The sequence below is a fragment of the Balaenoptera ricei genome, chromosome 17, assembly GCF_028023285.1.
Source record: "Balaenoptera ricei isolate mBalRic1 chromosome 17, mBalRic1.hap2, whole genome shotgun sequence".
NCBI classification, from domain to species: domain Eukaryota; kingdom Metazoa; phylum Chordata; class Mammalia; order Artiodactyla; family Balaenopteridae; genus Balaenoptera; species Balaenoptera ricei.
In genome coordinates, this window is record NC_082655.1 from 79,729,355 (window position 1) to 79,754,021 (window position 24,667).

The following is a 24,667-nucleotide window of genomic DNA, read 5'->3' on the forward strand; positions in this document are numbered from 1 at the left end:
GAGGGAAAAACAGGTAAGGTTTATTGATTGATTTGACATAGGCTTGAAGGAAAGGGGAACATCAAACATGACTAAGTTTCGAAGTGCTGTTGTCTTAGAGAATTGAGAGGAGAGATGGTTTCAGAAGAGTGCCATCAGGCTGTTCTTTACCAGTTACACTGACTGGGTTGAGGTTATAGTTGAAACTGTTAGTTATGATAATATCTTAAATATGAAGTGTAACTCTCCAGGCAACAAATATGTAGGACCATATGAACAGAAGAGTTTTGATATGTTTCTAAATTTAGGAGAGATAATAGTAAGAAAAGTAACTGGAAAAGGTAACAGAGAAAACTAAGTAGACTAATAAGTAAAATCTCACAAAAGCGAGGGGTGAAGGGAGGAGTTTCATAAAGGGAGACGTTACCAGAATTCAAGCCGCCCTACAGTTTAAGGTTTTTATTTGAATTCCATTATGGTCAGAGAACATGTTCTATATGGTTCCAATTCTTTGAAATTTGAGATTTGTCTTATGCTCATCTTATGGTCTGTCATGGTGAATGTAGCATGTGTACTTGAAAAGAATGCATGTTTTGCAGATGTATCATGTTCTATAAATGTCAGTTAAATCAGGGTGGTTCATAGTATCGTTTGGATCATCTCTGTACTGATTCTGTTGTTCAGTGGTTCTATCAATGATCAATTGCTAAGAGAGAGAGTTGTTAAAATTTCCAGCTGTTAGTGTGGATTTGTCTGTTTCTCCTTTCAGTTCTGCCAGTTATTGTTTCATGTATTTTGAAACTCTGTTTTTTTTTTAAACTTTTTATTTTTTTAAAATTTATTTATATTTATTTATTTTTGGCTGCGTTGGGTCTTCGTTGCTGCGCGCGGGCTTTCTCTAGTTGTGGTGAGTGGGGGCTACTCCTCATCGTGGTGCATGGGCTTCTCATTACGGTGGCTTCTCTTGTTGCGGAGCGTGGTCTCTAAGTGCGTGGGCTTCAGTAGTTGTGGCACACGGGCTCAGTAGTTGTGGCGTGCAGGCTCTAGAGCGCAGGCTCAGTAGTCGTGGCTCACGGGCTTAGTTGCTCCGCGGCATGTGGGATCTTCCTGGGCCAGGGCTCGAACCCATGTCCCCTGCATTGGCAGGTGGATTCTTAACCACTGTGCCACCAGGGAAGTCCCAATGCTCTTGGTCTTGCTACCTACTTTATTTGAAATTAATATAGACATGCCAGCTTTCTTCCACTTATGGTTTTCCATCTTTTAGTTTCAACCTGTGTCTTATATTTAAAATTTGTCTCTTTGAGACAACATATACTTGGGTCTTGAATTTTTATCTGTTCTAATAATCTCTGCCTCTTAATTGGAGTGTTTAGTTCACTGACATTTAGAGTAATTATTGGTATGGTTGGATTTAGGTCTGCCATTTTATTATTTTCTTCTGTTTGTTTCATCTGTTTTTTGTTCTGTCTTTCATTCCTGCCTTCTCTTATGTTAACTGAGTTCTTTTTAGAATTTCAGTTTAATTTTTCTATTGGCTTTTTAACTGTTCTGCTTTGTAGTATTTTATTTCTTATAGGTTGTTTGGTGTCACAATATTTATCCTTAACCTTTTCCATTATACTTGAAGTTAATATTACATTCTCACCAGTAGTGCACAGATGTTCTCTTTTCTCCACAATGTGGACAACACTGGCTGTCTTTTGTTTTTTGATAATAGCTGTCCTAACAAGTGCGAAGTGATATTTACTTGTGGTTTTGACTTGAATTTCCCTGATGATCAGTGATGTTGAGCACTGTTTCATGATCTGTTGGCCATCTTTATGTCTTCTTTGGGAGAGTGTCTATACAGATCCTCTGCCCATTTTTTAATTGGCTTGTGCTTTTTTGTTGTTGTTGTTGCTAGTGAGTTAAATGAGTTCTTTATACATTTTCGATATTGCCCTCCTATCAGATATATGGTTTGCAAATGTTTTCTCCCATTTCGTAGGATGCCTTTTCATTTTGCTTTTTTTGTTTCTTTGGCTGTGCAGAAGCTTTTGAGTTTGATATAGTCCCAGTTGTTGATTTTTACTTTTGCTGTGCTTTTGGTGTCATATCCAAAAAATCATTCCCAAAGCTAATGTCAAGGAGATTTTCCCCTGTGTTTTCTTCTATGAGTCTGACAGTTTCTGGTCTTATGTTTAAGTCTTTAATCCCTTTTGAGTTAGTTTTTGTGACTGGTATAAAGATACGGGTCCAATTTCATTTTTTTGCATGTGGTTATCCAGTTTCCCTGATGACATTATTGAAGAGACTATCCTTTCCACAATAGGTTTTGTTAGCTCCCTCGTCAAATATTAGTTGACTGAATATGTACGGGCTTATTTTTGGGCTCTCTATTCTGTTCCATTGGACTGTGTGTCTGTTTTAAGCCATTACCATACTGTTTTGATCATTGTAGCCTTGTAGTTTAGTTTGAAATCAGTAAGTGTGATTTCTCCGGCTTTATTCTTCTTTCTCAGGATTGCTTTGGATATTTGGAGTCTTTTATATTTCTATACAAGTTTTAGGATTGTTTTTCCTATTTCTGTGAAAATTGGAATTTTGGTAGGGATCGATCTCACTAATTTCCATATGCTAAGCTAAATCTCTCTCTGCATTTATTTAACATAATTATTAGAAACATAACTTCCTTGCAAAAATAAAGAAATTTAAAATTTTGGTACAGTTGATTTAGAATTGTTATTCCAGGATTTTTTTGACTGTGGGAGATTTGACAGGCCTTCTTTACCAACTTTGTGAAGGTGGCTTTCTTGAGAGCTTGTTTGTCCTTGTTCTAGACCTCAGCATGAGCATGGTGTTTGCTCTGAAATATTGGTTAATTCAGTGAACAGTTTATCTTCAGAATTACTTAGATTCCTTTGCTGATTTCATAAGTACTCTTAAAAATTGCAGAAGAAAACTGAGGAATTTGCTTGAATGTCACAAAACTTTTCTGATAATTACTGAAGCAAGAGAGTTTTTTTAATTGCCGTCCTTTGTGCACTTACAGGTTGAATGGACGGAGAAAAAGGTCAGTGACTGGAAACTAGAGAGATACTTGAGGAAACAGTCTTTCTTAGCATCCTAGGGGCTCCATGTGGCCAAGAAATGGAGTGTTCATGGTGGTGACCTCAAGAGCAGGGCTGTGAGGAAGGATGGTGATGGACCTCATTGTAAATGTGTTCAGTGTTTGAGGCTTGTCTAGGTCAATAATTTAAAATGTTTAGTAAGCCAGTAAGTAAGGAAGGAATCAGAAGGATGCTCCTGATATGGGGCAGATGCTTAGGAAAAAAGTCAGGATTTGTGATCCAGTCATCCACTTAAGGTGATAGTTAACCTGAGAACAGGAGGAGGAGAGAGGATGTGAAAGCAGGTGCAGAGAACATCACATAACAAACTATATCATTTCTTGTCGTGTCTTTGCCTAACCCAGAACTTCTTAGAAAAATCAACTGAAAGAGAAACTCGCCAAGAGTATGCTCTGGCTATGATTCAGTGCAAAGTTCTGAAACAGTTGGAGAACTTGGAACAGCAGAAGTACGACGACGAAGATATCAGTGAAGATATAAAATTTCTCTTGGAGAAACTTGGTGAGAGTGTCCAGGATCTTAGGTATGTTATTCTTTTTAATTCTCACAGGCTGGGTATATTGGGCCTTGTTTGACTTGCCTCATATTTTAAGGAAATTTAAATTTGTTACAAACTATAAACTCAAAAGATTGCAGTAAAACATCATGTCTTCTATTGAAAATTGAGGGGTTGGAAACGCTGGCTCATCATCATGGCAACCATTGGTCAGAGCTGTGTGTTATTTCTCCTCTTTAGGGTAGATCCCCACTGTTCTCTGTTGTCTAAAATCTGACCTGGTGTTCTACCACGGGTTGTGGGTGCCACCCTTTGAGAATCTCCCCCTGGTTTAAAATCTTTTTTAAGCAGCAGTCATTGTTAATTTGTGGAGGAGGTTTGCTCAGATATGGAAAGAGTATTTTTTCCTGCTTTTTTGAAGTCCCTATTGGTTTTATTTATTTTTTATATTAAAAATTATGCAAGTGATGTACATGCAGTAAAGAAAAAAAAATCCCTTTTTTTTATACAGTACAGAATACAGTACAGTACAGAATACAGAATACAGTACAGTACAGAATACAATACAGTACAGAAGAGGCAACACGCCAGTCCCCCCATCTTCCCCACCTACTTCCCCCTGCCCCTCTGGTTTCTTGTGTTCATTCCCAAAAAAACCTAGCCCCCCTCCCCCTAGCATGCATGCATGTGCGTGCGCACACATGCGTACACACAGACACACAGACACACACAGACACACACAAATAGGGTTCTACGTATTCTTCTGGTCGTGGTTCTTTTTTGTTTAATAATAGCTCGATGATTTTTCCCATTAACCCATGCATTCTTTGTTTTTGAACTATTGATAGATTTTAAAAAGAGAGCTACTCACTAGAAATAGATGGGGTTTGGGCGCCAGGATGACTCCAGTCTGAATTGTTGGGCCACTTTGTCCGCGTGCGGCCTTGAGCAAGCCTCTTGACATTTTAAAGTCTCAATTTTCCTTTTGGTAAAATAGTGATAAAAATTCTAACCTTGTAGGATTTTCTGTGAGGTGTCCAGCAAGTGCCTTTAGTATAGTATGTGTTCCACAAATGTATTTACCAGGTAATTCAGTGCAGCCCATAAGCTCAAGGCCCAAAAGCTTTTATAGAGATGGGAGCTGTCACCCATATCAGTGGTTTGTATGGAGTTTTGTGGAGGAAGGCGGATGATTTTTGTGTTTTAATAATTTCAGATATGAGTCAGTTGTTTGTAATATAATAGGCCAGCAATAGGCTTGCAATTTATACAAATTCTATTTTATTATGTTTATTTTAAAAAATTATCATTAGTTCTTCTGTAATAATGATTTGAGATCCTTTTAAAAAATAAATAAGATTAGTGATAGCTTTCTAAATTATTTAATCCATGCTAGCCAATTGTTATTATTTACTGATTTTTCATGTTGAATTTGGTAATTTGAAAAATATTGCTGTTTATCTAAAGCTAACAGGGTGATGGGAGCAGATGAAATAGATTTGTCTCTTTATGTTGTTACACGTTTAGCATATTAACTTAAACAATATTAGGTTACGTCTTATATTAAGTAGCCTTTCATTAAATTACTACTTTATTTAGCAGGTTACTATGATCAACTTAACCAGTGAATCTTTGTTATACTGAATTATCAATCAGTATTAAATGGCTACTTCTTTTTGAAAATTTTACTTGAAAGAAAGTACAAGCATGTCTTGTCACTTTGTTCACTGGCTAACCACATTAAAACAGTTTTATATTATGAAGATTTGAATAATTGTTGCTTGATACATAGTGAATAATTTTTGAATTAAAGTGCATTTTAGTTTGTTACATGTACAGAGGTTTTTGTTTTTAATTAATCTGTAGTGGGCTAATTCAGTTAATGAATTACCTCTGCATTGTTGGTAGTCACGTTTAAAAATATTGTACTGAGGTGTGTGTTTTTATTTTTGTAGCGCAGTATCATGGTTTGTCATTTAAAGTATGATAGAATATACTATTTTATTTTGTGTTAAAGTAATATACTTTTACATAAATTTATCTTTATGTATCTAGTGGTCTGGCAAATACAGTGTTTTAAGAGGCATGGTAGAAACAATGCTAGATTATCAGATATTTAATTTATTTTTATTTTTATTTATTTATTTATTTATTTATTTATTTACTTTTGGCTGCGTTAGGTCCTCGTTGCTGCGCACGGGCTTTTGCTCGTGGCGAGCGGGGGCTACTCTTCGTTGCTGTGTGCGGGCTTCTCACTGCGGTGGCTTCTCTTGTTGCAGAGCACAGGCTCTAGGCGCGTGGGTTTCAGTAGTTGTGGCATGCAGGCTCAGTAGTTGTGGCTCTTGGGCTCTAGAGCACAGGCTCAGTAGTTGTGGTGCACAAGCTTAGTTGCTCTGTGGCATGTTGGGTCTTCCTGGACCAGGGCTTGAACCCATGTCCCCTGCATTGGCAGGCGGATTCTTAACCACTGTGCCACCAGGGAAGTCCCCATCAGATATTTTAGTGATGTACATACATTTATGTGTATATTAAGGTTAGAATTTTGAAAACAAGTGCTCCTTTTAATATCTCATGGTGAACATTCAAATTTGACAGGAGTACTGGACCGTAGTACCCTGAATAAGTTTCACATGATTTATTGAAGATTAAGCCATTTAAACTTGTTTAGAGGTAATTTTTGAATGTACAAAGGATGATCAGTCTTTGTAGTTAAATAATTAGTGAAGATGTTTTATTTTTTTTAATTTTGGACTATCTATCTCTCAGATTCTTATAAACTTTGAATTCTTTTTACAGCTCATTTGATGAATATAGTTCAGAACTTAAATCTGGAAGATTGGAATGGAGTCCTGTGCACAAATCTGAGAAATTTTGGAGAGAAAATGCTGTGAGGTTAAATGAGAAGAATTATGAGCTCTTGAAGTAAGTTTTAAATTCCAGTTTACACTCTGAATAAACCCCCATCCTTCCACATACTCGTGGACACATTTTTGTCCCTCTTAAAATTTTTAGATATTCCATGGTTTTAATTTCTATTTTCTTGCTTACTCATGTGGTTGAATACCTTTTCGTGTGCTTATTGGCCATTTGGATATCTTTTTTCCCAGGAGAAGTGCCTGTTCAAGTTTTTGTTTTTGTGGGAATTCTGTAGGTTTCTTGGTCATATGTATTCATCACAGCTCTTCTTCTACCACGTCAAATGCCACTAACTCTTTACTTTTGATGTAGCTCAGTTTATTATTTATGGCTAGTGCTTTCTTGTGTCTGGTTAAGAAGTTTTTGCCTACCCAAGGTCTTGAAGATATACTTCTGTGTTATCTGCTAGCAGCTTTATCGTTTAACCTCTCACATTTAGATTTCCATTCCGTGTGGAATTGGTTTTTGGGTAAGGTGTATAAGGTAGGTCAAGATTTGTTTTTTTCATTACATGGATATAGAATTGAACTAGCAACATTTATTGAAAATAACATTTTCCCCACTGCTTTGCATGGTTCCCTTTGTTATAATAAAGATGACCTAATATGTGCAAGTGTCTTTCTTTCTTTTTTACTGAGATATAAGTCACATACCACACAATTCACCCATTTAAAGTGTATAAATCAGTATATTCATGAGGATGTGTAACCATCAACACAGTCAATTATAGAGCATTTTCCATCACTTCAAAAAGAAACCCTGTATCCTTTAGCTGTCACTTCTCTGTCCAACCATCCCCTCAGCCCTAAGCTTTTACTTTCTGTCTCTATGGATTTGCCTATTAGGAAAATTTCATGTAAATGGAATCATATAATATTTGTCCTTTTGTGACCAGCTTCTTTCATTTACCATAAGGTGTTCAAGGTTCATTCATGTTGTAGCATTTAGCAGTACTTTGTTCCTTTTTATGGTCATATAATATTCCATCATAAGGATATATTACATTTTATTTACCCACTCATTAGGTGATGGGCATTTGGGTTATTATGAAAAATGCTGGTAATAAACATTTGTGTACAGGTTTTTATGTGGACATACGTTTTTATTTCTCTTCCTTGGGTAGACACCTATGAATAGAATTGCTGAATCATATGGTAACTCTGTTTAACCATTTCAGGAACTACTCAACTATTTTCCAAAGTGGCTGCACAATTTCATATTCCCACCAGCAGTGTATGAGGATTCTGATTTCTCCATCTCCATGTCAGCACTTACTATTGTCTGACTTCTTGATTCTAGCCATTTTAGTGAGTGTGAAGTAATATCTCATCATGGTTTTGATTTGTATTTCCTTGATGGCTAACGAGTCAGGCATCTTTTCATGTCCTTATTGGCCATTTTATATCTTTGGAGAAATGTCTGTTCAGATTCTTAGTTCATTTTTTAAATGCGTTGTCTTTTTAGTATTTAGTTGTAAGAGTTTTTTTAATATATTTTGGATGTAAATCCCTGATCAGACAATATACTTTGCAAATGTTATCTCCCATTTTTGGGTTATCTTCTCAGTTTTTGGATAGAATTACTACATATATACCTTACTATAACTGTTAAAATTAATAGACTTTAATTTTTAGAATAACTTTAGGTTTACAGAAAAATTGAAGGGAGTACAGAGAGTACTCATATACCCTCTCTTCCCCCACCAGGCACAGTTTCCCCTATTTTTAACGTCTTGCCTAAGTGTGGCACGTTTGTTAATTGATGAACCAATATTTATACATTATTTTAACTGAAGTCCATAGTTTACGTTCAGGTTCATGGCTTTCTGTTGTACAGTTCCTGCTGTGTCACAGTATCACACAGAATAGTTTCACTGCCCTAAGAACTCCCTATGTTTTCCCTTCTTCCCTTTCCCTGATATTGTGGGAATTGTGGGTGGTGGACATTGTGAATCTGAAAGTGACCTGTTAATGTGTGTATAAAGGTTTGAAAGCTGCTAACTTACGTGCAGTAAATCATGTGTAGTGTATTGCGTGTAGCAGTGAAACCTGTAGAAAATACAGTTATATTTGTAAGTGTCTATTTTCAGGAAAGTATCGGCATTATACCTTTGCTCTGTTGTGCTCTAGAAAAGAATTAGAAATCAATCTCTCTTTGGATTAAATTTATTTCAGAATTTTGACCAAACTTCTGGAGGTGTCCGATGACCCACAAGTCTTAGCTGTTGCTGCCCATGACGTTGGCGAGTACGTTCGGCATTACCCGCGAGGCAAGCGGTAAGTGAGGAACCTTGGTTTCATTGGGGTGTCCTGAGATGTTCAGCATAGGGGTCCTAGTTCATATACTCCTGTAAAGTAGACTCGTTCAGCCGAGGAGCTGATGGAGTGAGCGGAATCAAGATGACCATAGTACTGGGAATCACGATAAATGATAAACCTAATTAAAGATGGGAAGTATGAAAACATAAGCACACGTGTATAATACTGTTGTGCAGTAGCCAACAGAGATCACACCAGAAATTTCATGTTCAGGGTTTTCTTTGGTTTGTATGATTTAATTCAAAAGCCATTTTGTTAGCACTGGTGATTTTTAAATTATTATTTGTAGTTACATTGTTATTGACCTGAGTAGGTTCCAAGTATAAAAGGAAATATAACACGTGTAAGAAAAGTCACAGTAGATATATAGTAATGGAAGGATGTGTTTCCAAGTACTGAAGAGTGAGGAATTCCCTCTGGGAGGAGACAGGTAAGGCTTTGCAGAGGAGGTGAGGCTGGCTCGGTAATGTGAAATCACTTAGGTACGCTAACAGTGAAAGGACAGGAGTTGAGGGAGAAAGCATTAAATGAGACTGAGGCTGTTGTATGCTGTTTGGAGAAGCTTGTTACATACCTGGCACGTATCAAGCACTCATAAAGTTTGGGTATAATTATACTGCATTTTTTTCCCTCAATTCAGTACGTTTTTTAAAAAAAGATGCTTTAAAAAATAAAATATAAAAAGGCATACAGATAAAGCCTCTCCCTCACCCCTGACCCCATGTGCTCATCTGCAAGGTTGTCTTAAAGCACCAGAAGCCCTACTGCACTAAGGTGCCACTTGTCACGGGCTGTGTGGTGGCGATGTCATTCCCCAGGCGGCGCCGACCGCAGCTCCCACACTCCCAGGCTGGGATTAAAGACGCTCGCCGGCTCCTTGCACGCCCCCGCTGCCCCCCAGAGGAGCAGAGGACCTCCTTCCATTCGTGAGGCAAATAACCATTTTCACTTCGCTTTTGTGTCTGTAGTAACTGGATTTTTCAGGGGGTTGAGGGAACAGTGACAGAAAGCAGTGCTGGTTGTCAGTCTTCCTGGTGTTCTTGACAACAGGAATTTTCTCATTTGTTTCACTGCCCAGCAGGTCATGTGGCATGTTCCATCATTACAGGAAAGGGCAGATATCTTAACAAATCACGTCTTTTTCAGGAAATTAACATGGCTCCTACGGGGTGCTTTTTAACCTCATGTTCTCTGCTGTCTGCATCTGAGCCCGTATCTGGTTCACAGCATGGCCACTGCTGGGCTTAATATTGATCTGATATTACTTCAGACATAAGGTGGTATTCAGTATACTGGTTTTTAAGCAAGCCACAAATGCTGGTAATAAAGAAGTTAATACTCAACTGCCTAGAACACTGTCATCTAGATTACTGCAACAGTCCAGGTTGATGATATTTGCCCAGACTAGGAAATGAGAATAACAATTGGATTTATCATTAGGGATTCAAGAGAAAATATATAAAAACTTTAAACCTGTGATTTGGAGAAAATGATATTTAAAAAAAGACACGTGTGTTGGTTTACTTACCTGTATGGTTACTTTTCTTTGTAAAACCACTGGGCAGTTCGGAGTTGGGGCTTTCTGCTAACAGCTTGCATTTGAAAGTAGCGGCAGCATCTTCACCATGTGGCTTCTGGCCCCCAGGGTCATCGAGCAGCTCGGCGGGAAGCAGCTGGTGATGAACCACATGCACCACGAGGACCAGCAGGTGCGCTACAACGCCCTCCTGGCCGTGCAGAAGCTCATGGTGCACAACTGGTAGGTGCCGCCCGCCCCCCGCTGCCCTGTTGGGCCTCGCGTCCCCGTCCAGAAGTTCTTGTGGAAAGGCTCCGATGAGTGGTGGCTTTTAACAGCAGTGATTTTGATTAATACCTAGAACTACATTTTAGCCGTTCAGAGCAGTGATGTGATAATTTAGAAAAAACAGCTGCATTAATGTTCTGAAGAAATGTATATTCAAAGTACTAGTATCAGAAACAACTCCAGAAGTAACTAAAAGGACCATTACGACATAGGTGAATACGTTTTTTGAGAGTTGAATGGAATTCAGCTGGACTATTGATTAGAGACGCTACAATTTTGCAGGGTTTAACTGTTCAGCGTACAGTTAACCTGAATGGATTTTTACCAGTTCACATGAAAACAGTAAAAGCTGATTGATCAGTTAAGATTCAGCTCTCACATTTCATCTGTTACAGCCTTTTGCTTTTGAAATAGTAGCCAGAGTCCTATTTTTTCTCTTGCTTTTATTTTTTAAATCAAAATGATTGACCTTTTTGTACTCAAAACAAGATAAATTAGAGTGACTACTTAGGTACAATGGTGAGCCATCTGTGTCTGTGAGCGGACAACCCTGGACTCGGCCGTGGCTGTTTTAGCAGTAGGTTGGCTGTTCCGCGATCTTCTGAGTTCAGATGCCTCTCTATTCCCCATTCTTGGGAAAGATGCGCTAACTGACGGTAATGCTACTGATAGTTCCAAAGGACAGATTAATGGCACATCCAAATGCTTACATGTGAAAGATGCAGGCAGATACAGGATAGGAGAGGATCCAGGATTGCCGTCATGACATCATGTATTAAATATTAGGATCCTGCCACTTACGCACTTTTCTCGTGAATACTGACATTTATGCCTTCTTCCAGCAGCTGCTCTCTGAGCACTTAATTTGTACCCTGTTACCCTAGGCTCCAGGTGACAGATGTGATGCAAGTGGGTGATGAGAGATGGCCTTTCTGAGTAGTCCCAGCAGCCAGGCTGAGACAGTGATGGAAAGGAACCAGTCACCCGCCGCCAGTGTTGGGGGTTGGATTTCAGGTGGAGGGAATGGGAGGGGAAAGGACCAGGAAGCAGGAGGGAGCTTGGCTCCTTTCAGAGCAGCGCCTGGAGCCCTGTTTGGCTGTGACAGCTGGGGGCCGGGAGGCGGCGCTAATGGCAGCTGGTGGGCCGCATGGCACCCAGTCCTCACCGCAGACAGCCGCCCGCCGCGCTGGGGCTCAGAGCGGAAGCTGAAGGAGCGGCTGAGGCCAGCATGAAAGGAGGCGGGCGAGGCGAGGTGGCCGCCATCTGATCGCCGAGGGTCTGCTGGGTCCTTCTGCTGGATGAGTTGAAAGCCATGGTTAAGGTTTTAACAGGGGAGTGACAGGATTTGATTTGTATTTTGAAAGGTCTCACAGGCTCCTCTGCGGAGAGTGGATGGTTGGGGGCGAGTGTGGCAGCAGGAAGACCGTTTCCGTAGATTCTTGTTGTGGCCATGGGGAGGGATGGCTCGTGCCGTGGACTAGAATGGTGACAGTTGGTACCAAGTGGTAGATGGACTGGGGATCGATTTCAGAGCTGGTGCTCACGGCGCTCGATGGACTGAAAGTGTTTTTACTCTTTTCACATTGTCTGTGCAAGAAGAATGGGATCAAGGCAGAGGGCACTCCAAATGGTTTTTTATCTACTATTTAGCAGAGGAAAATCTTCCAAGTCTGTCAGGAAACTAGAGAATACTCCACTGGATTCCCTCCTTCTTTTACTTTACCCTGAGCCACGTTTTTCAACGTAAATTATTTAGTAATTTTCTCTCTCTTGGTTTGTTTCTGTTTCTTTCATGAAGTTCGTTTACAGAATGTTGGCATTTAATAGAGTTGGAGGCTGTTGCAGTCAGTGAGCTTGTATTTGACAGATATTTTCCTGAAGTTTCCATTAAATACAGTTTTATTTTCCCCTTTTGTTGAAAGTAGGGCTGTTGAAGCATAATTCTTCTTTTGTTAATAAAAAACAACTTCATTTTAATAGTTCTTTCTCTTGAAGAATTTATTGTTAGTTTTTTTTTTAATTAATTAATTAATTAATTTTTGGCTGCCTTGGGTCTTCGTTGCTGCGTGCAGGCTTTCTCTAGTTGCGGCGAGCGGGGGCTACTCTTTGTTGCGGTGCGCGGGCTTCTCATTGCAGTGGCTTCTCTTGTTGCAGAGCACGGGCTCTAGGTGCGCGGGCTTCAGTAGCTGTGGCACGTGGGCTCAGTAGTTGTGGCTTGCAGGCTCAGTAGCTGTGGCTTGCGGGCTCAGTAGTTGTGGCTTGCAGGCTCTAGAGCGCAGGCTCAGTAGTCGTGGCACACGGGCTTAGTTGCTCCGCGACATGTGGCATCTTCCCGGACCAGGGCTCGAACCCACGTCCCCTGCACTGGCAGGCGGATTCTTAACCACTGCACCATCAGGGAAGCCCCCCCTTTTTTTTCTGTAATGTATATTTCTAATGTGGAAAAAGCTGGGTGTGGAATAGGATGTTGACTGGGAATTTTCCCTTTGCCGGTGGAGAAAATTTTTTGGTTAAGAATTTTTATTGTGCAAATGATCATGCATTAAAGATGAAACATTTAAAATTTGAAAACTTTTCCTTGAATTTAGGAATCTGATTTGGTCTCAGTAAATTTTTTGATGTACGATTACAAAAGGAAAAGTAAATTGTCTTTATAGCCAGACTCTGGTTTATTTGCTCTTTGTCATTGACTAGCTGATGAGAGAATATCCTTTTCCCCCCTTCTCTCTAATTATGTGCCAAGCTATTTTAGCTTTAATGTTTTAGTTATGATAAATCCCCTTTAATGGAGAAGCTTAGTGTCAGCATTTTCCTATACTTTCTTTAAAAAAGGAATTTTCATATAAAGATGAGAATTCACATGTGACCTGTATCTTTTGTTGTGACATATGCATTTCTCTGGCACTTTGTGCCAGAGAATGAAAATTGCTCAAGTAATAGCAATTTATTTCAACATCAGATTAGTGTGAGACCAAATAGAATGCCATTGGAAAGTCAATCTTCAGCAGAGTTATCCCCAAATGTAAAAGGATTTTGAATCAGTATCTTTATGCATGTAACCAAGTTGCCTTCAGTAAATCATGCTGGTAAAGTCTGCCTTTCTACTTTCCTGAAATAGAGGCTTTTTAACCTAAACCATGGTACTGGTGTCTGAAAGATGTTTCACACTAAATAAAACCTGAAAACACAGTTGACTTGGTTTCCTTTCAACATTTTGTTTGTTTTGATTTAATTAAAACAAAATTTTAGAAAAGGGTATATTTTAGTACAACACGGTGAAATAAATTAGTTGAAGATAATGAAAATACAACCATGGGTAAAAGTAGAATAAAAGTCTGTCTGAATGGCAGCAGCAACTTTTCCTGAAAGTTTTGCACGTTTTCTCTGTTGTTGTTTTGCTCTGAGGCCCTCCCTGGCTATTTCCAGATTTCCAGCACACTCTTGACTTTTTTACTTTTTTCTACCATAAATGATTTTTAGATTTTTGGCATTGCATTATTACCAGTTTCTGTTGATTAGACTAAATCGTAATTTTAGATATCGTAAAGTTAACATTTCTTTTTTACTGAGGAGAATTTTTTTTTTTGGTTTTAAGTTAAAAATTACATATTAAGTATAAATTGGATACTCACAATATCATGGAACTGGGTCTTGATTTAGACTCTGCTCTAGGGAGTTAAATATTACTTTTCTTGATAATGTAGAGAAGGATTTATCCCTGGTTTATAGAACATGGAGTATAGAGTTATATATCATGTGAAAATGCTACTTAATTCTTTTTCACGATTTTATGACTGATTGCGGAATTATTTCCGTGAACTGCAGGACTTAGAGTAGCCAGTGTTTCTCCCTTCCACTTAACACCTGTGTTTACGTGGAATGACGGGTGGGTTACATGTAACCCTGACTGATGTGGGTGGGGCATGGGGGGCTGAATGGAGTTGCTGGGGTGTGCAGTGGGCACACACCGGGGTCTCCTCAGTTCAGAGGGCCTCGAGCGGGTCAGTCCTAGCCACAGCTCTGCTAAGTGGCACGTGCAGGCTCTGATCCTCCCGTCCCCATGTGCAGTTCCTGGTATGTCCCTCGTTCTTTTGAGCAGGGCTGGATTTTTATATTCTTAAATTTGTCAAAATATGTAAACAGTGACAGCTTACTTTAGAGAACTTTTATATAGACCCTCAGTTTATACATTATAATTTAACATCATAAAATGTCATCATTTTTCTCCTACCGAATGATGTTAAATGTCATCAGCCTCTAATTCAGAAGCAGCAATATGTGCATATGGACAGCTCAGGACCTCAGGAAAGAAACACTGAATTTTGTAGGTAGAGGATCTCCTGTAGAATTTTCTCTTTGTTTCTAGCTTCTTTTTCAACCTATTTTCAAGCAGAATAATAAGTTATAAGAGTGTCACCCTCTCTAGGTTTTTCACGTGTAGGTAAATAGAGAGGAACGCAGCAAGCCGAGGGTGTGGGTGATACTACTTTATTCTCGGATCTTTACATCTGCTTAGGATATTTTAGTTGTTCTGTAAGTAGTACATAGCCATAAATGCAGTGATTAAAACAGTTACTTATGAACAGAATTGAAGGAAAAAAACCCTTATGTAAGTTTTAACTTTTTAGCATTAATAATCATGTTACCAAAACATTCCATGTGATTTTAAATAAACATATGACATTTCTGGGTTTAACATTTTCCAAAACTAATTTAGAAAATTGTGGTCTCTCTTTGGGTACCTGGAGTTTTCCACATTATTCTTATGATATTTTTAGTGGAGGAATTCTCATGTAAGAATCTTACATTCTAAATATAATTAAAGAAAAAGGAGTCTATAATAAGTGCTAAACATGGACTTTGCTTATTGCATACTATCTTCTTAAGAGTCCTTCTAACAGCACAGACATTTCTCCCACACAGCACATTAACCAGATTTGCACGTAGTGTGGTCATTTAGGGGCGTACTCTGCATTGTACAGATCGCTTTTTGTTGTAACTACTTGCTGATCTGGAACCAGCATTTAAAATGAAAAGGAGGGACTTCTGGTTTCCGGTTATGCATGTAAGGAGTTTGGAAGTTGCCACTACATCTGAACAACAAGTAAATAGCTGAACAGACTGAAAAAATCAACAATCCTTCTTGGATCCATAGGGGAGAAGGTAGGGCGAGACTGGAGAGGCAGGTGAATACAGGGAGTTGTGGCTTACCTGAGCAGGACTCACACGTGGAGCCCAGCGGGGGACCGGTGCCTGGCAGGAGAGCTGGACTGTGCTTGGTGAATTGCAGGAGGCTCAGTGTGCACAAGTCTGAGGATTAAAAACTCCAGGGGAGCCAGTCATGGGGGGCCCCCACCACATGGGGAGATTTCTCTCCAGAAGCCAGACCAGGTTTCCACGAGAAATATCTGAGAAAAATTCCCTTGGCCTTCTGGCAGGGGGAGGGGAAAGGAACCATTTTGATATAGTTCTAACTATTGTTCCATTCTAAAAAGGCCTGGGGAAACTAGTTAACCAGAGCCCAGCCTGCTGGGGTGTCATCAGAGTCCGACTGACCTGGGGAAGGGAAATAACCAACTCTAGCTGGCTCTAATCATCCTGTCCCACCCAAAGGGGTAGAAAAAACCCTGAGGAACACTCATGAAGTTCACGATCCCGAGGCCCAGGTTCAAGAAAGACTGAGACCCAATCAAAGGACTCCAGAAAGCTTCCTCTCCCTCACCTCACCACCAGGTTACAGAAGGTTCATTTACAGCAGTTTCTTTTACCTAGCACACCATGTCCAGCTATCAAGAAAATAGTACAAGGCATACCAAAAAGCAAAAAAAAAAAAAAAAAGAAGAGACATAGTAAGCATCAGAACCAGCCATGGCAGTAATGTTGGAAGATCAGACTGGGAACTTTAAACAACTAGGATTAATATGCTGAGGACTCTAGTGGATAAAGTAGGCAGCAAGCAAGAACAGATGGGCAAGTTAAGCAGAGAGACAGAAATCCTAAGAAAGAACCGAAAAGAAATGTTAGAGCTCAAAAACACTGTAAAAGAAATGAAGAATGCCTTTGATGGACTTATTAGTTAGACTGGACACGGCTGAGGAAAGACTCTCTGAGGTTGAGGATATATCAATAGAAACCTCCAAAACTGAAAAGCAAAGAGAACAAAGACTAAAAAAATGGGACAGAATATCCAAGGACTATGGGACAACTACAAAAGAGGTAAAATACATCTGGTGGGAATATCAGAAAAAGAAAGAGAGAAAGGAACAGAAGAAATACTTGAAACAGTAATGACTGAGGATTTCCCAAGTTAATGTCAGACACCAAACCACAGATCCAGAAAGCTCAGAGAACACCAAGCAGGATAAAAACTAAAAAAAAACTACACCTGAACATGCAATTTTCAAATTACAGAAAATCGAAGGTGAAAAAAAAAAAAATCCTGAAAGAAGCCAGGGGGAAAAAACACCTTACCTATAGAGGAACAAAGATAAGAATTACATCCAACTTCTCAGAAACCATGTCAGCAAAAAGAGAGTGGAGTGAAATATTTAACATGTTGAGAGAAGAAACTCACCAAATTCTGTACCCTTTGAAGTTATCCTTCAAAAGTGAAGGAGGAATAAAGATTTCCTCAGATAAACAAAAAATTGAGGGAGTTTGTTGCCAGTAGACCTGCCATACAGAGAATATGAAAAAAAGTTCTTTAGAGAGAAGGAAAATAATATAGGTCAGAAACTCAGACCTATGTAAAGAAAGGAAGAGCATCAAAGAAGGAACAACTGAAGGTAAAATAAAAACTTTTATTTTTCTTATTCCTAACTAATATAACATAGAAGTTTGTTCAAAAACTAATAGCAACAATATCCTTGGGTATGTACGCTTATATGTATTTTATACACATTGCTTGCGTATGTTTATATATAAATGAAATAAGTGGCAGCAATGATTCAAGGGACGAGAGGAAGGAATTAAGATTATTTGGTTATTACAAGCTACTCACACTATCCATGAAGTGGTATAGTGCTGTTTGAAAATATACATGGATTAATTGTAAATTAATATATTGCAAACTCTAGGGCAGTCACTAAAAAAAGTAAAAAAAGAAGTATAACTGACATGCTGAGTAAGAAAGGAGAGAAAATAGAATCATATAAAATGCTGAATTAAAACCACAAAAGGCAGAAAAAGAGTGGAAGACAAAAATAGGAGCAAAAAAACAAGGGCAACAAATAGGAAACAGAAATGAATATGGTAGATATTAATCCAGCTGTATCAGTAATCACTCTGAATGTCAATGGTCTAACTGCACCAAGCAAAAGATAGATCATCAGAGCAGATCAAAAAGCATGACCCAACTACATGTAGCCTATAAGAAACCCACTTTAAATATAAAGACACATATGGATTAGAAGTAAATGAAAGGAGAAAAATATATCATGCTAACACTAATCAAAAGAAAGCAGAAGTAGCTATATTGCTTTCAGAGAAAGCAGACTTACAAGTAAGGAAAGTTTATCAGGGATAAGAAAGGTCATTCTGGGGCTTCCCTGGTGGCGCAGTGGTTGAGAGTCTGCCTGCCAATGCAGGGAACACGGGTTTGAGCCCTGGTCTGGGAGGATCCCACATGCCGCGGAGCAACTGGGCCCGTGAGCCACAATTGCTGAGCCTGCGCGTCTGGAGCCTGTGCTCCACAGCAGGAGAGGCCGCGATAGTGAGAGGCCCGCGCACCGTGATGAAGAGTGGCCCCTGCTTGCCACAACTAGAGAAAGCCCTCGCACAGAAACAAAGACCCAACACAGCCATAAATAAATAAATAAATAAAAATAAATTAAAAAGCTTTAAAAAAAAAAAAAGAAAGGTCATTCTGCAAAGATAAAGGGGTTAGTTCTCCAAAAGGACATTATAATTCTTAACATGTATATGCCTAACAACAGAGCATCAAACTATGTGGGGCAAAAACTGATAGAACTGTAAGGAGAAATAGATGAATTCTATCATAGTTGAAGATTTCAGCACCCCCCTTTCAGAAATGGACAGATCCTGCAGGCAGAAAATCAATAAGGACACAATTAAGTCAACAACACTATCAATCAACTGAATAGAATTGACATCTATAGACTACCTCATCCAATACCAGCAGAATACACATTTCTCTCAAGCCCACATGGAACATTCACCAAGACAGACCACATTCTGGACCATAAAACTCACCTTAACAAATTAAAAAAAATAGGAATCATGCAGTGTCAGCTGTCAGACCACAGTGGAATTAAAGTAGAAATCAATAACAGGAAGATAACTGGAAAATCCCCAAATATGTGGGGATTAAACAACACACTTCTAAATAACACATAGGTCAAAGAAGAAATCTCAAGAGAAATATAAACATATTTTGAACTAAGTGAAAATGAAAATACAGCTTTTCAAAATTTGTGAGATGCAGTGCAAGCAGTGCTTAGAGGGAAATTTATAGCACCGAATGCATATATTAGAAAAGAAGAAAGTTCAAAAGTCAGTAATCTAAGTTTCCAGCTTAGGAAATGAGAAGAAAAGAGCAAATTAAATCAAAGTAAGCAGAAGAAAAGGAATAAGAACAAAAAAACAAGGAAAGTGAAAATAGGAGATTTGTAGAGAAAATCAAGGAAACCAAAAGCTGGTTTTTTGAAAAAATTAATGATACTGATGAGCCTATGGCCAGACTAATGAAGGAAAAAAGAGAAGACACAAATTAACTAGTCAGGAATGAAAAAGGGAACATCACTACAGATCCCATGGAAAGTAAAAGGATAATAAGGGAATACTATGATCCCCTCTCACAACTCCTTTGTACTGGAAGTTCTAGCTAATGCATTAAGACAAGAAAAGAAAATAAATGGTATACAGATTGGGAAGGAGGACATAAAACTGCCTTTGCTTGCAGATGACATGATCATGTACATAGAAAATCCTAAAGATTTGATAAAAACAAACAAACAAACAAATGTCCTGGAACTAATAAGCAATTACAGCAAGGTTGTAGGATATGAGGTTAATACAGAAAAGTCAATCACTTTCCTATATACCAGCAATGAACAGGTGGAATTTGAAATTAAAAACACAATACCATTTATATTAGCACTTCCCCAAAATGGAATATTTAGGTATAAATTCAACAAAATATGTATAAGATCTACATGAGGAAAACTGTTAAACTCTGTGAATGAAATCACGGAAGAACTAAGTAAATGGAGAGAGATTCCATGTTCATGGATAGGAAGATTCAATACTGTCAAGATGTTAGTTCTCAACTTGATCTATTGATATAAATTTAATGCAATCCCAGTCAAAATCCCAGCAAGTTATTTATTTATTTTTTTTGGACATTGACAAACTGATACTAAAGTTTGCATGGAGAAGCAAAAGACGCAGCATAGCCCACACAATATTGAAGGAGAAGAACAAAGTTGGAAAACTGACACCACCTGACTTGAAGACTTATTATAAAGCTAAGTAATCAAGATAGTGTGGGTATGGGTGAAAGAGTAAACAAATAGATCAATGGAACAGGACAGAGAGCCCAGAAATAGGGCCCCATAAATATAGTCAACTGATCTTTGCCAAAGGAGTAAAGGCAATACAATGGAGCAAAAGTAGTCTCTTCAACAAATGGTGCTGGAACAACTGGACATCCACAAAAACTAACTCAAAATGGATCATGAACCTAAATGTAAAACACAGAACTCCTAGAAGAAAACATAGGAGAAAATCCAGATGACCTTGGAGCACTGTGATTTTTACGTGGTTCGTGGCTTTACATAGGAAAATCGGTTCATAAAAACAAAATTTGCTTTGTGTGTAATACTCAGAATCATGATAAAAGCTGGAGGAATAACTCAACTTTAAACTATATGACATCTGAGAGAAGGAGAAGGGGGTGCAGGGGGGTACTTCAGCGGGGAGAAGGCAGTTCACACGGAGGTGGGAAAGTGGATGTTTGGTGACAGATGCTTGCTGGGCCCGCAGGGACAGTGGGACACACAGAGGACTCTGGTCTCCCGGCCCTGTGTAGCTCCCCCCAGCGCCGACCCGTGTGCTTTGTAGATCTCCGGTGACAGTGCCCTTCCTGGACCAAGGCCTTTGTCTGAGTTCTTTAGGCAGTTAAGGGGCAGGTAAGAAGCGAACTTGCCAAGGCTTTTGTTTTTTAAAAAAATAATCAGCCTAAAATAATCCTCATGTTGAAGAAACACATACTGGGTGGCAAATTCTGTTCCCCTACAAAGTCATGGATGAAGATTAAAGAGAAGAAAATATTACACTTCTCAAATTTTGCTTCTTAGGTAGTAGAAGCAAAGAATTAATGTCCAGCTCCTGTAGATTGCTGGTACAAATCGGATACCCTTTGAGTGAATTATGAGTTGAATTTTTATTGTATTGATCTTCGTGTTTAGCGAGACTGACTCAGTACTCAGATTAACTCACTTAAGTAGCTCTTCTGGAGTCCTATTAGGGACACATTGTCATCCCCTGAAGAAAAGTCCATAGTCGCTTTTCCTCTTGCCTGACAGTGACGTAACCTTAACCTGAAGAAATTATTCACACCTGTTATTATTTCCTACTCTAAAGATAGGCACAGTGTCTGCTTTCTGCACCTTTCTGGCCTCTTTTTGGAGGCCTGGCAGCCTCACAGTAGAGAGAGGAATGGACCTGAGCCCCGGCCCGTGCACCTGCCCGCTTTGCTCCTGAGCAGGTGATTGCAGCTTTCCCTCCCCTGTCGATGGAGATGAGAATGCCCACTCCCAGGACGCTGCAGAGGTGAGAGGATAAGGGTGGGCACCCCTGTACTCAGGTTTCCCCGGTGGCCGGTACCAAAGTGCAGACATAGCCGCCTTTGTGTGTTCCCAGCCCCAGGCCCCTGGTGTCCGGACTGCCCCGTGCCTGGGGTCACACAGGACTCAGAGGCAGCTTGGATGAATCTCGGGAATGTTTTAATTGACCACATTTGATGTCAGGGCAGCAGACCACAACCCTTTACAAGACGAACCCAGGAGTAGATTTTCTCCAAAGCTTCGTGCAGGCTGGGTCCTCTCTCTGTAGGACAGGATCTTTTTCAGTTGCTCCTCGGTTCGGCTCCCTCTGAATTTAACAACCCACATGCCATAGCAAACAACAATTTCAGGAAAGCCTGAGGAGGAATTTGATTCTTCTGTCCGCGGGTCCCATCTGGGCTCTTCTCCCAGTAGACTTGGTATCCTGTGACCTACCTCAAGTAGGGCTCACAGAGTTCCATCTGGGATTCTTGATGTGTGGGTTTTTAGTTGAACCCTTTACATCTATGTGTGTTCTTGTCCTTCGCTTAAATCCTAGCTTGCATAAACCCTACTTAGCAGACAAGGAAAGGGGGCCCTGGTTTTTGTACTCCCCGAGCGGTAAGGTTGTGAGGAGGGGAATGCCCCATGGCCACCTTGTATGCAGGGAGAAAATGAGAGTGTAGTGGGTGGAGCATTATTATCTACCTGTAATAAAGACCTTTGACCAGGAAAACAAGAGCAGAAGACATTGGGGAGGAAGCTATGGCTGGGCGTGTTTTTATTTTTATTTTTTTGATTTTTGTTTTTAAATTTTTTTTTTTTAATGTGGACCATTTTTAAAGTCTTTATTGAATTTGTTACAGTACTGCTTCTGTTTTATGTTTTGGTTTTTTTGGCCGCGAGGCATGTGGGATCTTAGCTCCCCGACCAGGGATGGAACCCGCGCCCCCTGCAGTGGAAGGCGGTGTCTTAACCACTGGACCGCCAGGGAAGCCCTCTGGGTGTGTTTTTAAATTCTCTGCGGGAACAGCTCTTCTTCCCTCTGTTTTAATCCTCCTGCTGTGACCCTACTTCTGCAACGCCTCCTGTGTGAGGAAATCAGGTACCTTCCCCACGTCCCGGTATTCACTGTTGTCCCCTGAGTATTAGTTGGGTCCTGGCACAGGAGATGAACCACAGCCCCAAGGGACTAGACCCACCTGGTGGTTCACGGCGTGAGCTCCGGGCAGCTTTGCCAGGCTCCGGAATGTAAACCCGGTCCCTATTCCAAAACACAAGCTTTTCCCTTTTAACAGGAGGGGATCTTTTAAATATTCTTAAAAGATCTCTTTTTTCTGGTCCTTATTAGGTAGTTCAAAAACAAAAGTTTAGGCAAATCCTTCATAGGAAAATAGGGAAAAGGTTGTTTTCTGTCCTGGAATCAACAGTGGTATCTGTATGCAATTTAGAGCGAAGTATACACAGACCATTCGAATAATTTTCTGAAGTAGAACGTCACCTGAAACGTTTGGAGACCACTGCTCTAAGCCACAGTTGCCCATCTGTAAAATGAGAATACTCCTTCTCGGCTCTCGTGATTGTTCTGTGGGTTCAGTAGGACCATCTTGGTGAAGGTTTCAGACTCTGCCAGTGCAGAGTAAGTGCTGCGTAACTAGTAGCTCTGATTAAGTGTCGTGATTCTGGATGTTATTTTCAGTGATTGTTTTCATGTGCTCTTGGGTAAATCCTTAGAGATAAACACTTGTACTTTCTAACGTCAGGAAATTTGTTTCTTATGTATCGGGCCACTTACTTGGAATCCTCCGTACGTTGATTTTGAACTTGTTAGATTGCAGAAGTGGTGACAGCAGACACGACTCTCTAAACAGGAAAGCAGACGTTGCCGGTGATCGAATGCAGAATTACTTGTTTGTGTGTGTCATGCCTTGTTTGTCTGTGGTTCATGGAGTGTTTAAAATTCATACAGTACAGGTACTTTTGAAATTTGGACAAGATTAGTTTTCTGGGGCTATTTTACTAGTTTTTAGATGTTAAAGTAAGCATAGACGACAGTGTATATAGTTCTTCAATTTTGAAAGAGATTCTTTGTTTCGGTTCTAATCTCCCTTGCTATTTCCTTCCTGTGTTTCAGGGAATATCTTGGTAAACAGCTCCAGTCTGAGCAACCGCAGACTGCAGCTGCCCGGAGCTGAACGGGCGCTCAGCCTCGGGGTCTCCAGCCGCCCCTTCCCCCGGGGCAGAAGACCTGGAGTGTGAGTCGGAGTGATTAGGGTCGAGAGCAATCAATTTCTCATTTTACGTGTCATTTTTTTCTGTTGTGTAGCTTTCCCCAGTGCTGATTTCAATACGAGTGTTTGCCCATTACTTTGTATTAAAGTGGGTGCTTTCTGTATCTAAGGAAAATATTACTGTTACATATACTGCTTGTAATTTCTGTATTTATTGTTCTCTGGGAATGCATATGGAATTATTAAAGGATTCTCACTCCAAATATGTTTTTGTCTTTCCTTGTTCCTGACTTGGCCTTTTACATAAATACCTCTTGTCCCAACCAAATTGGGAGAATTGTATTTGCAAAAATAGTGAATGGTAAATAAATGTTTTGAAATTATATGTATCTCTGTCTTCCGTCCGTCCATCCATCCATCTGTCCGTCCATCCACACATACACGTTGCGGCAATCCTCTGCTAACATTCAGAGAACTTTAAAATGTTAAATTAACTCGATGTGCTGCTGTGGTCTAGAAGATTTGCTTATGGAACACAGTGAGGAATTTTAGCTTTAGATTATTTTCATTGGTTTCCTGTACTTTTATTCTTGGACTTTGGTACCTCAAGTCTATTTTCTTTTAATACGCTTTGGTTTAAATGTTGCCAGTAGACATTTTATCCCAGCCCCAGCCCCAGCCCTTGTTCTGGAACGCCAGGCCTTGAGCGGGGCATCCACGGCCTGTACGTTCACCTCCCCCAGATCTGAGCCTTTTGTTTTTAACCTTATCACCTGGTCTCTCTGAGTCTCATTTTTCATTCATTTTCATTTTATTTTCACTTTTCATTCCTAGCAGTTCTCTGAATGTTGAGTTGTTGAGTAAAGGTTGTAAGGCTAACAGACAGTTTATTTGATAAGTTTTTCTTCTACAGAAAGACACTCATAGGATCCATCTCCTGTTTAAGGATGAAAGATTGTCTCATTTTCAACGTAGAGATCTTGTGGGAAAAGTTAGTTGAAATGATGGTCGTCAGTGGGTTCATGT

General features: G+C 39.7%; 1 protein-coding gene across 3 annotated transcripts in view; it reads left to right on the top strand.

The window, feature by feature from the left end:
• The window catches only part of ATP6V1H (ATPase H+ transporting V1 subunit H), a 62,123-nt gene extending 38,219 nt beyond the window's left edge, over positions 1-23,904 (top strand). For all 3 annotated transcript variants that reach the window (XM_059901273.1, XM_059901274.1, XM_059901275.1), the window contains 5 exons: positions 3,437-3,615; positions 6,385-6,510; positions 8,679-8,780; positions 10,468-10,581; positions 23,545-23,904. In XM_059901273.1, the coding sequence (XP_059757256.1) occupies positions 3,437-3,615; positions 6,385-6,510; positions 8,679-8,780; positions 10,468-10,581; positions 23,545-23,605 (582 nt within the window). In that variant the 3' untranslated portion in view covers positions 23,606-23,904. The remainder of the gene's footprint in view (positions 1-3,436; positions 3,616-6,384; positions 6,511-8,678; positions 8,781-10,467; positions 10,582-23,544) is intronic.
• Positions 23,905-24,667: the final 763 nt, after the last annotated feature.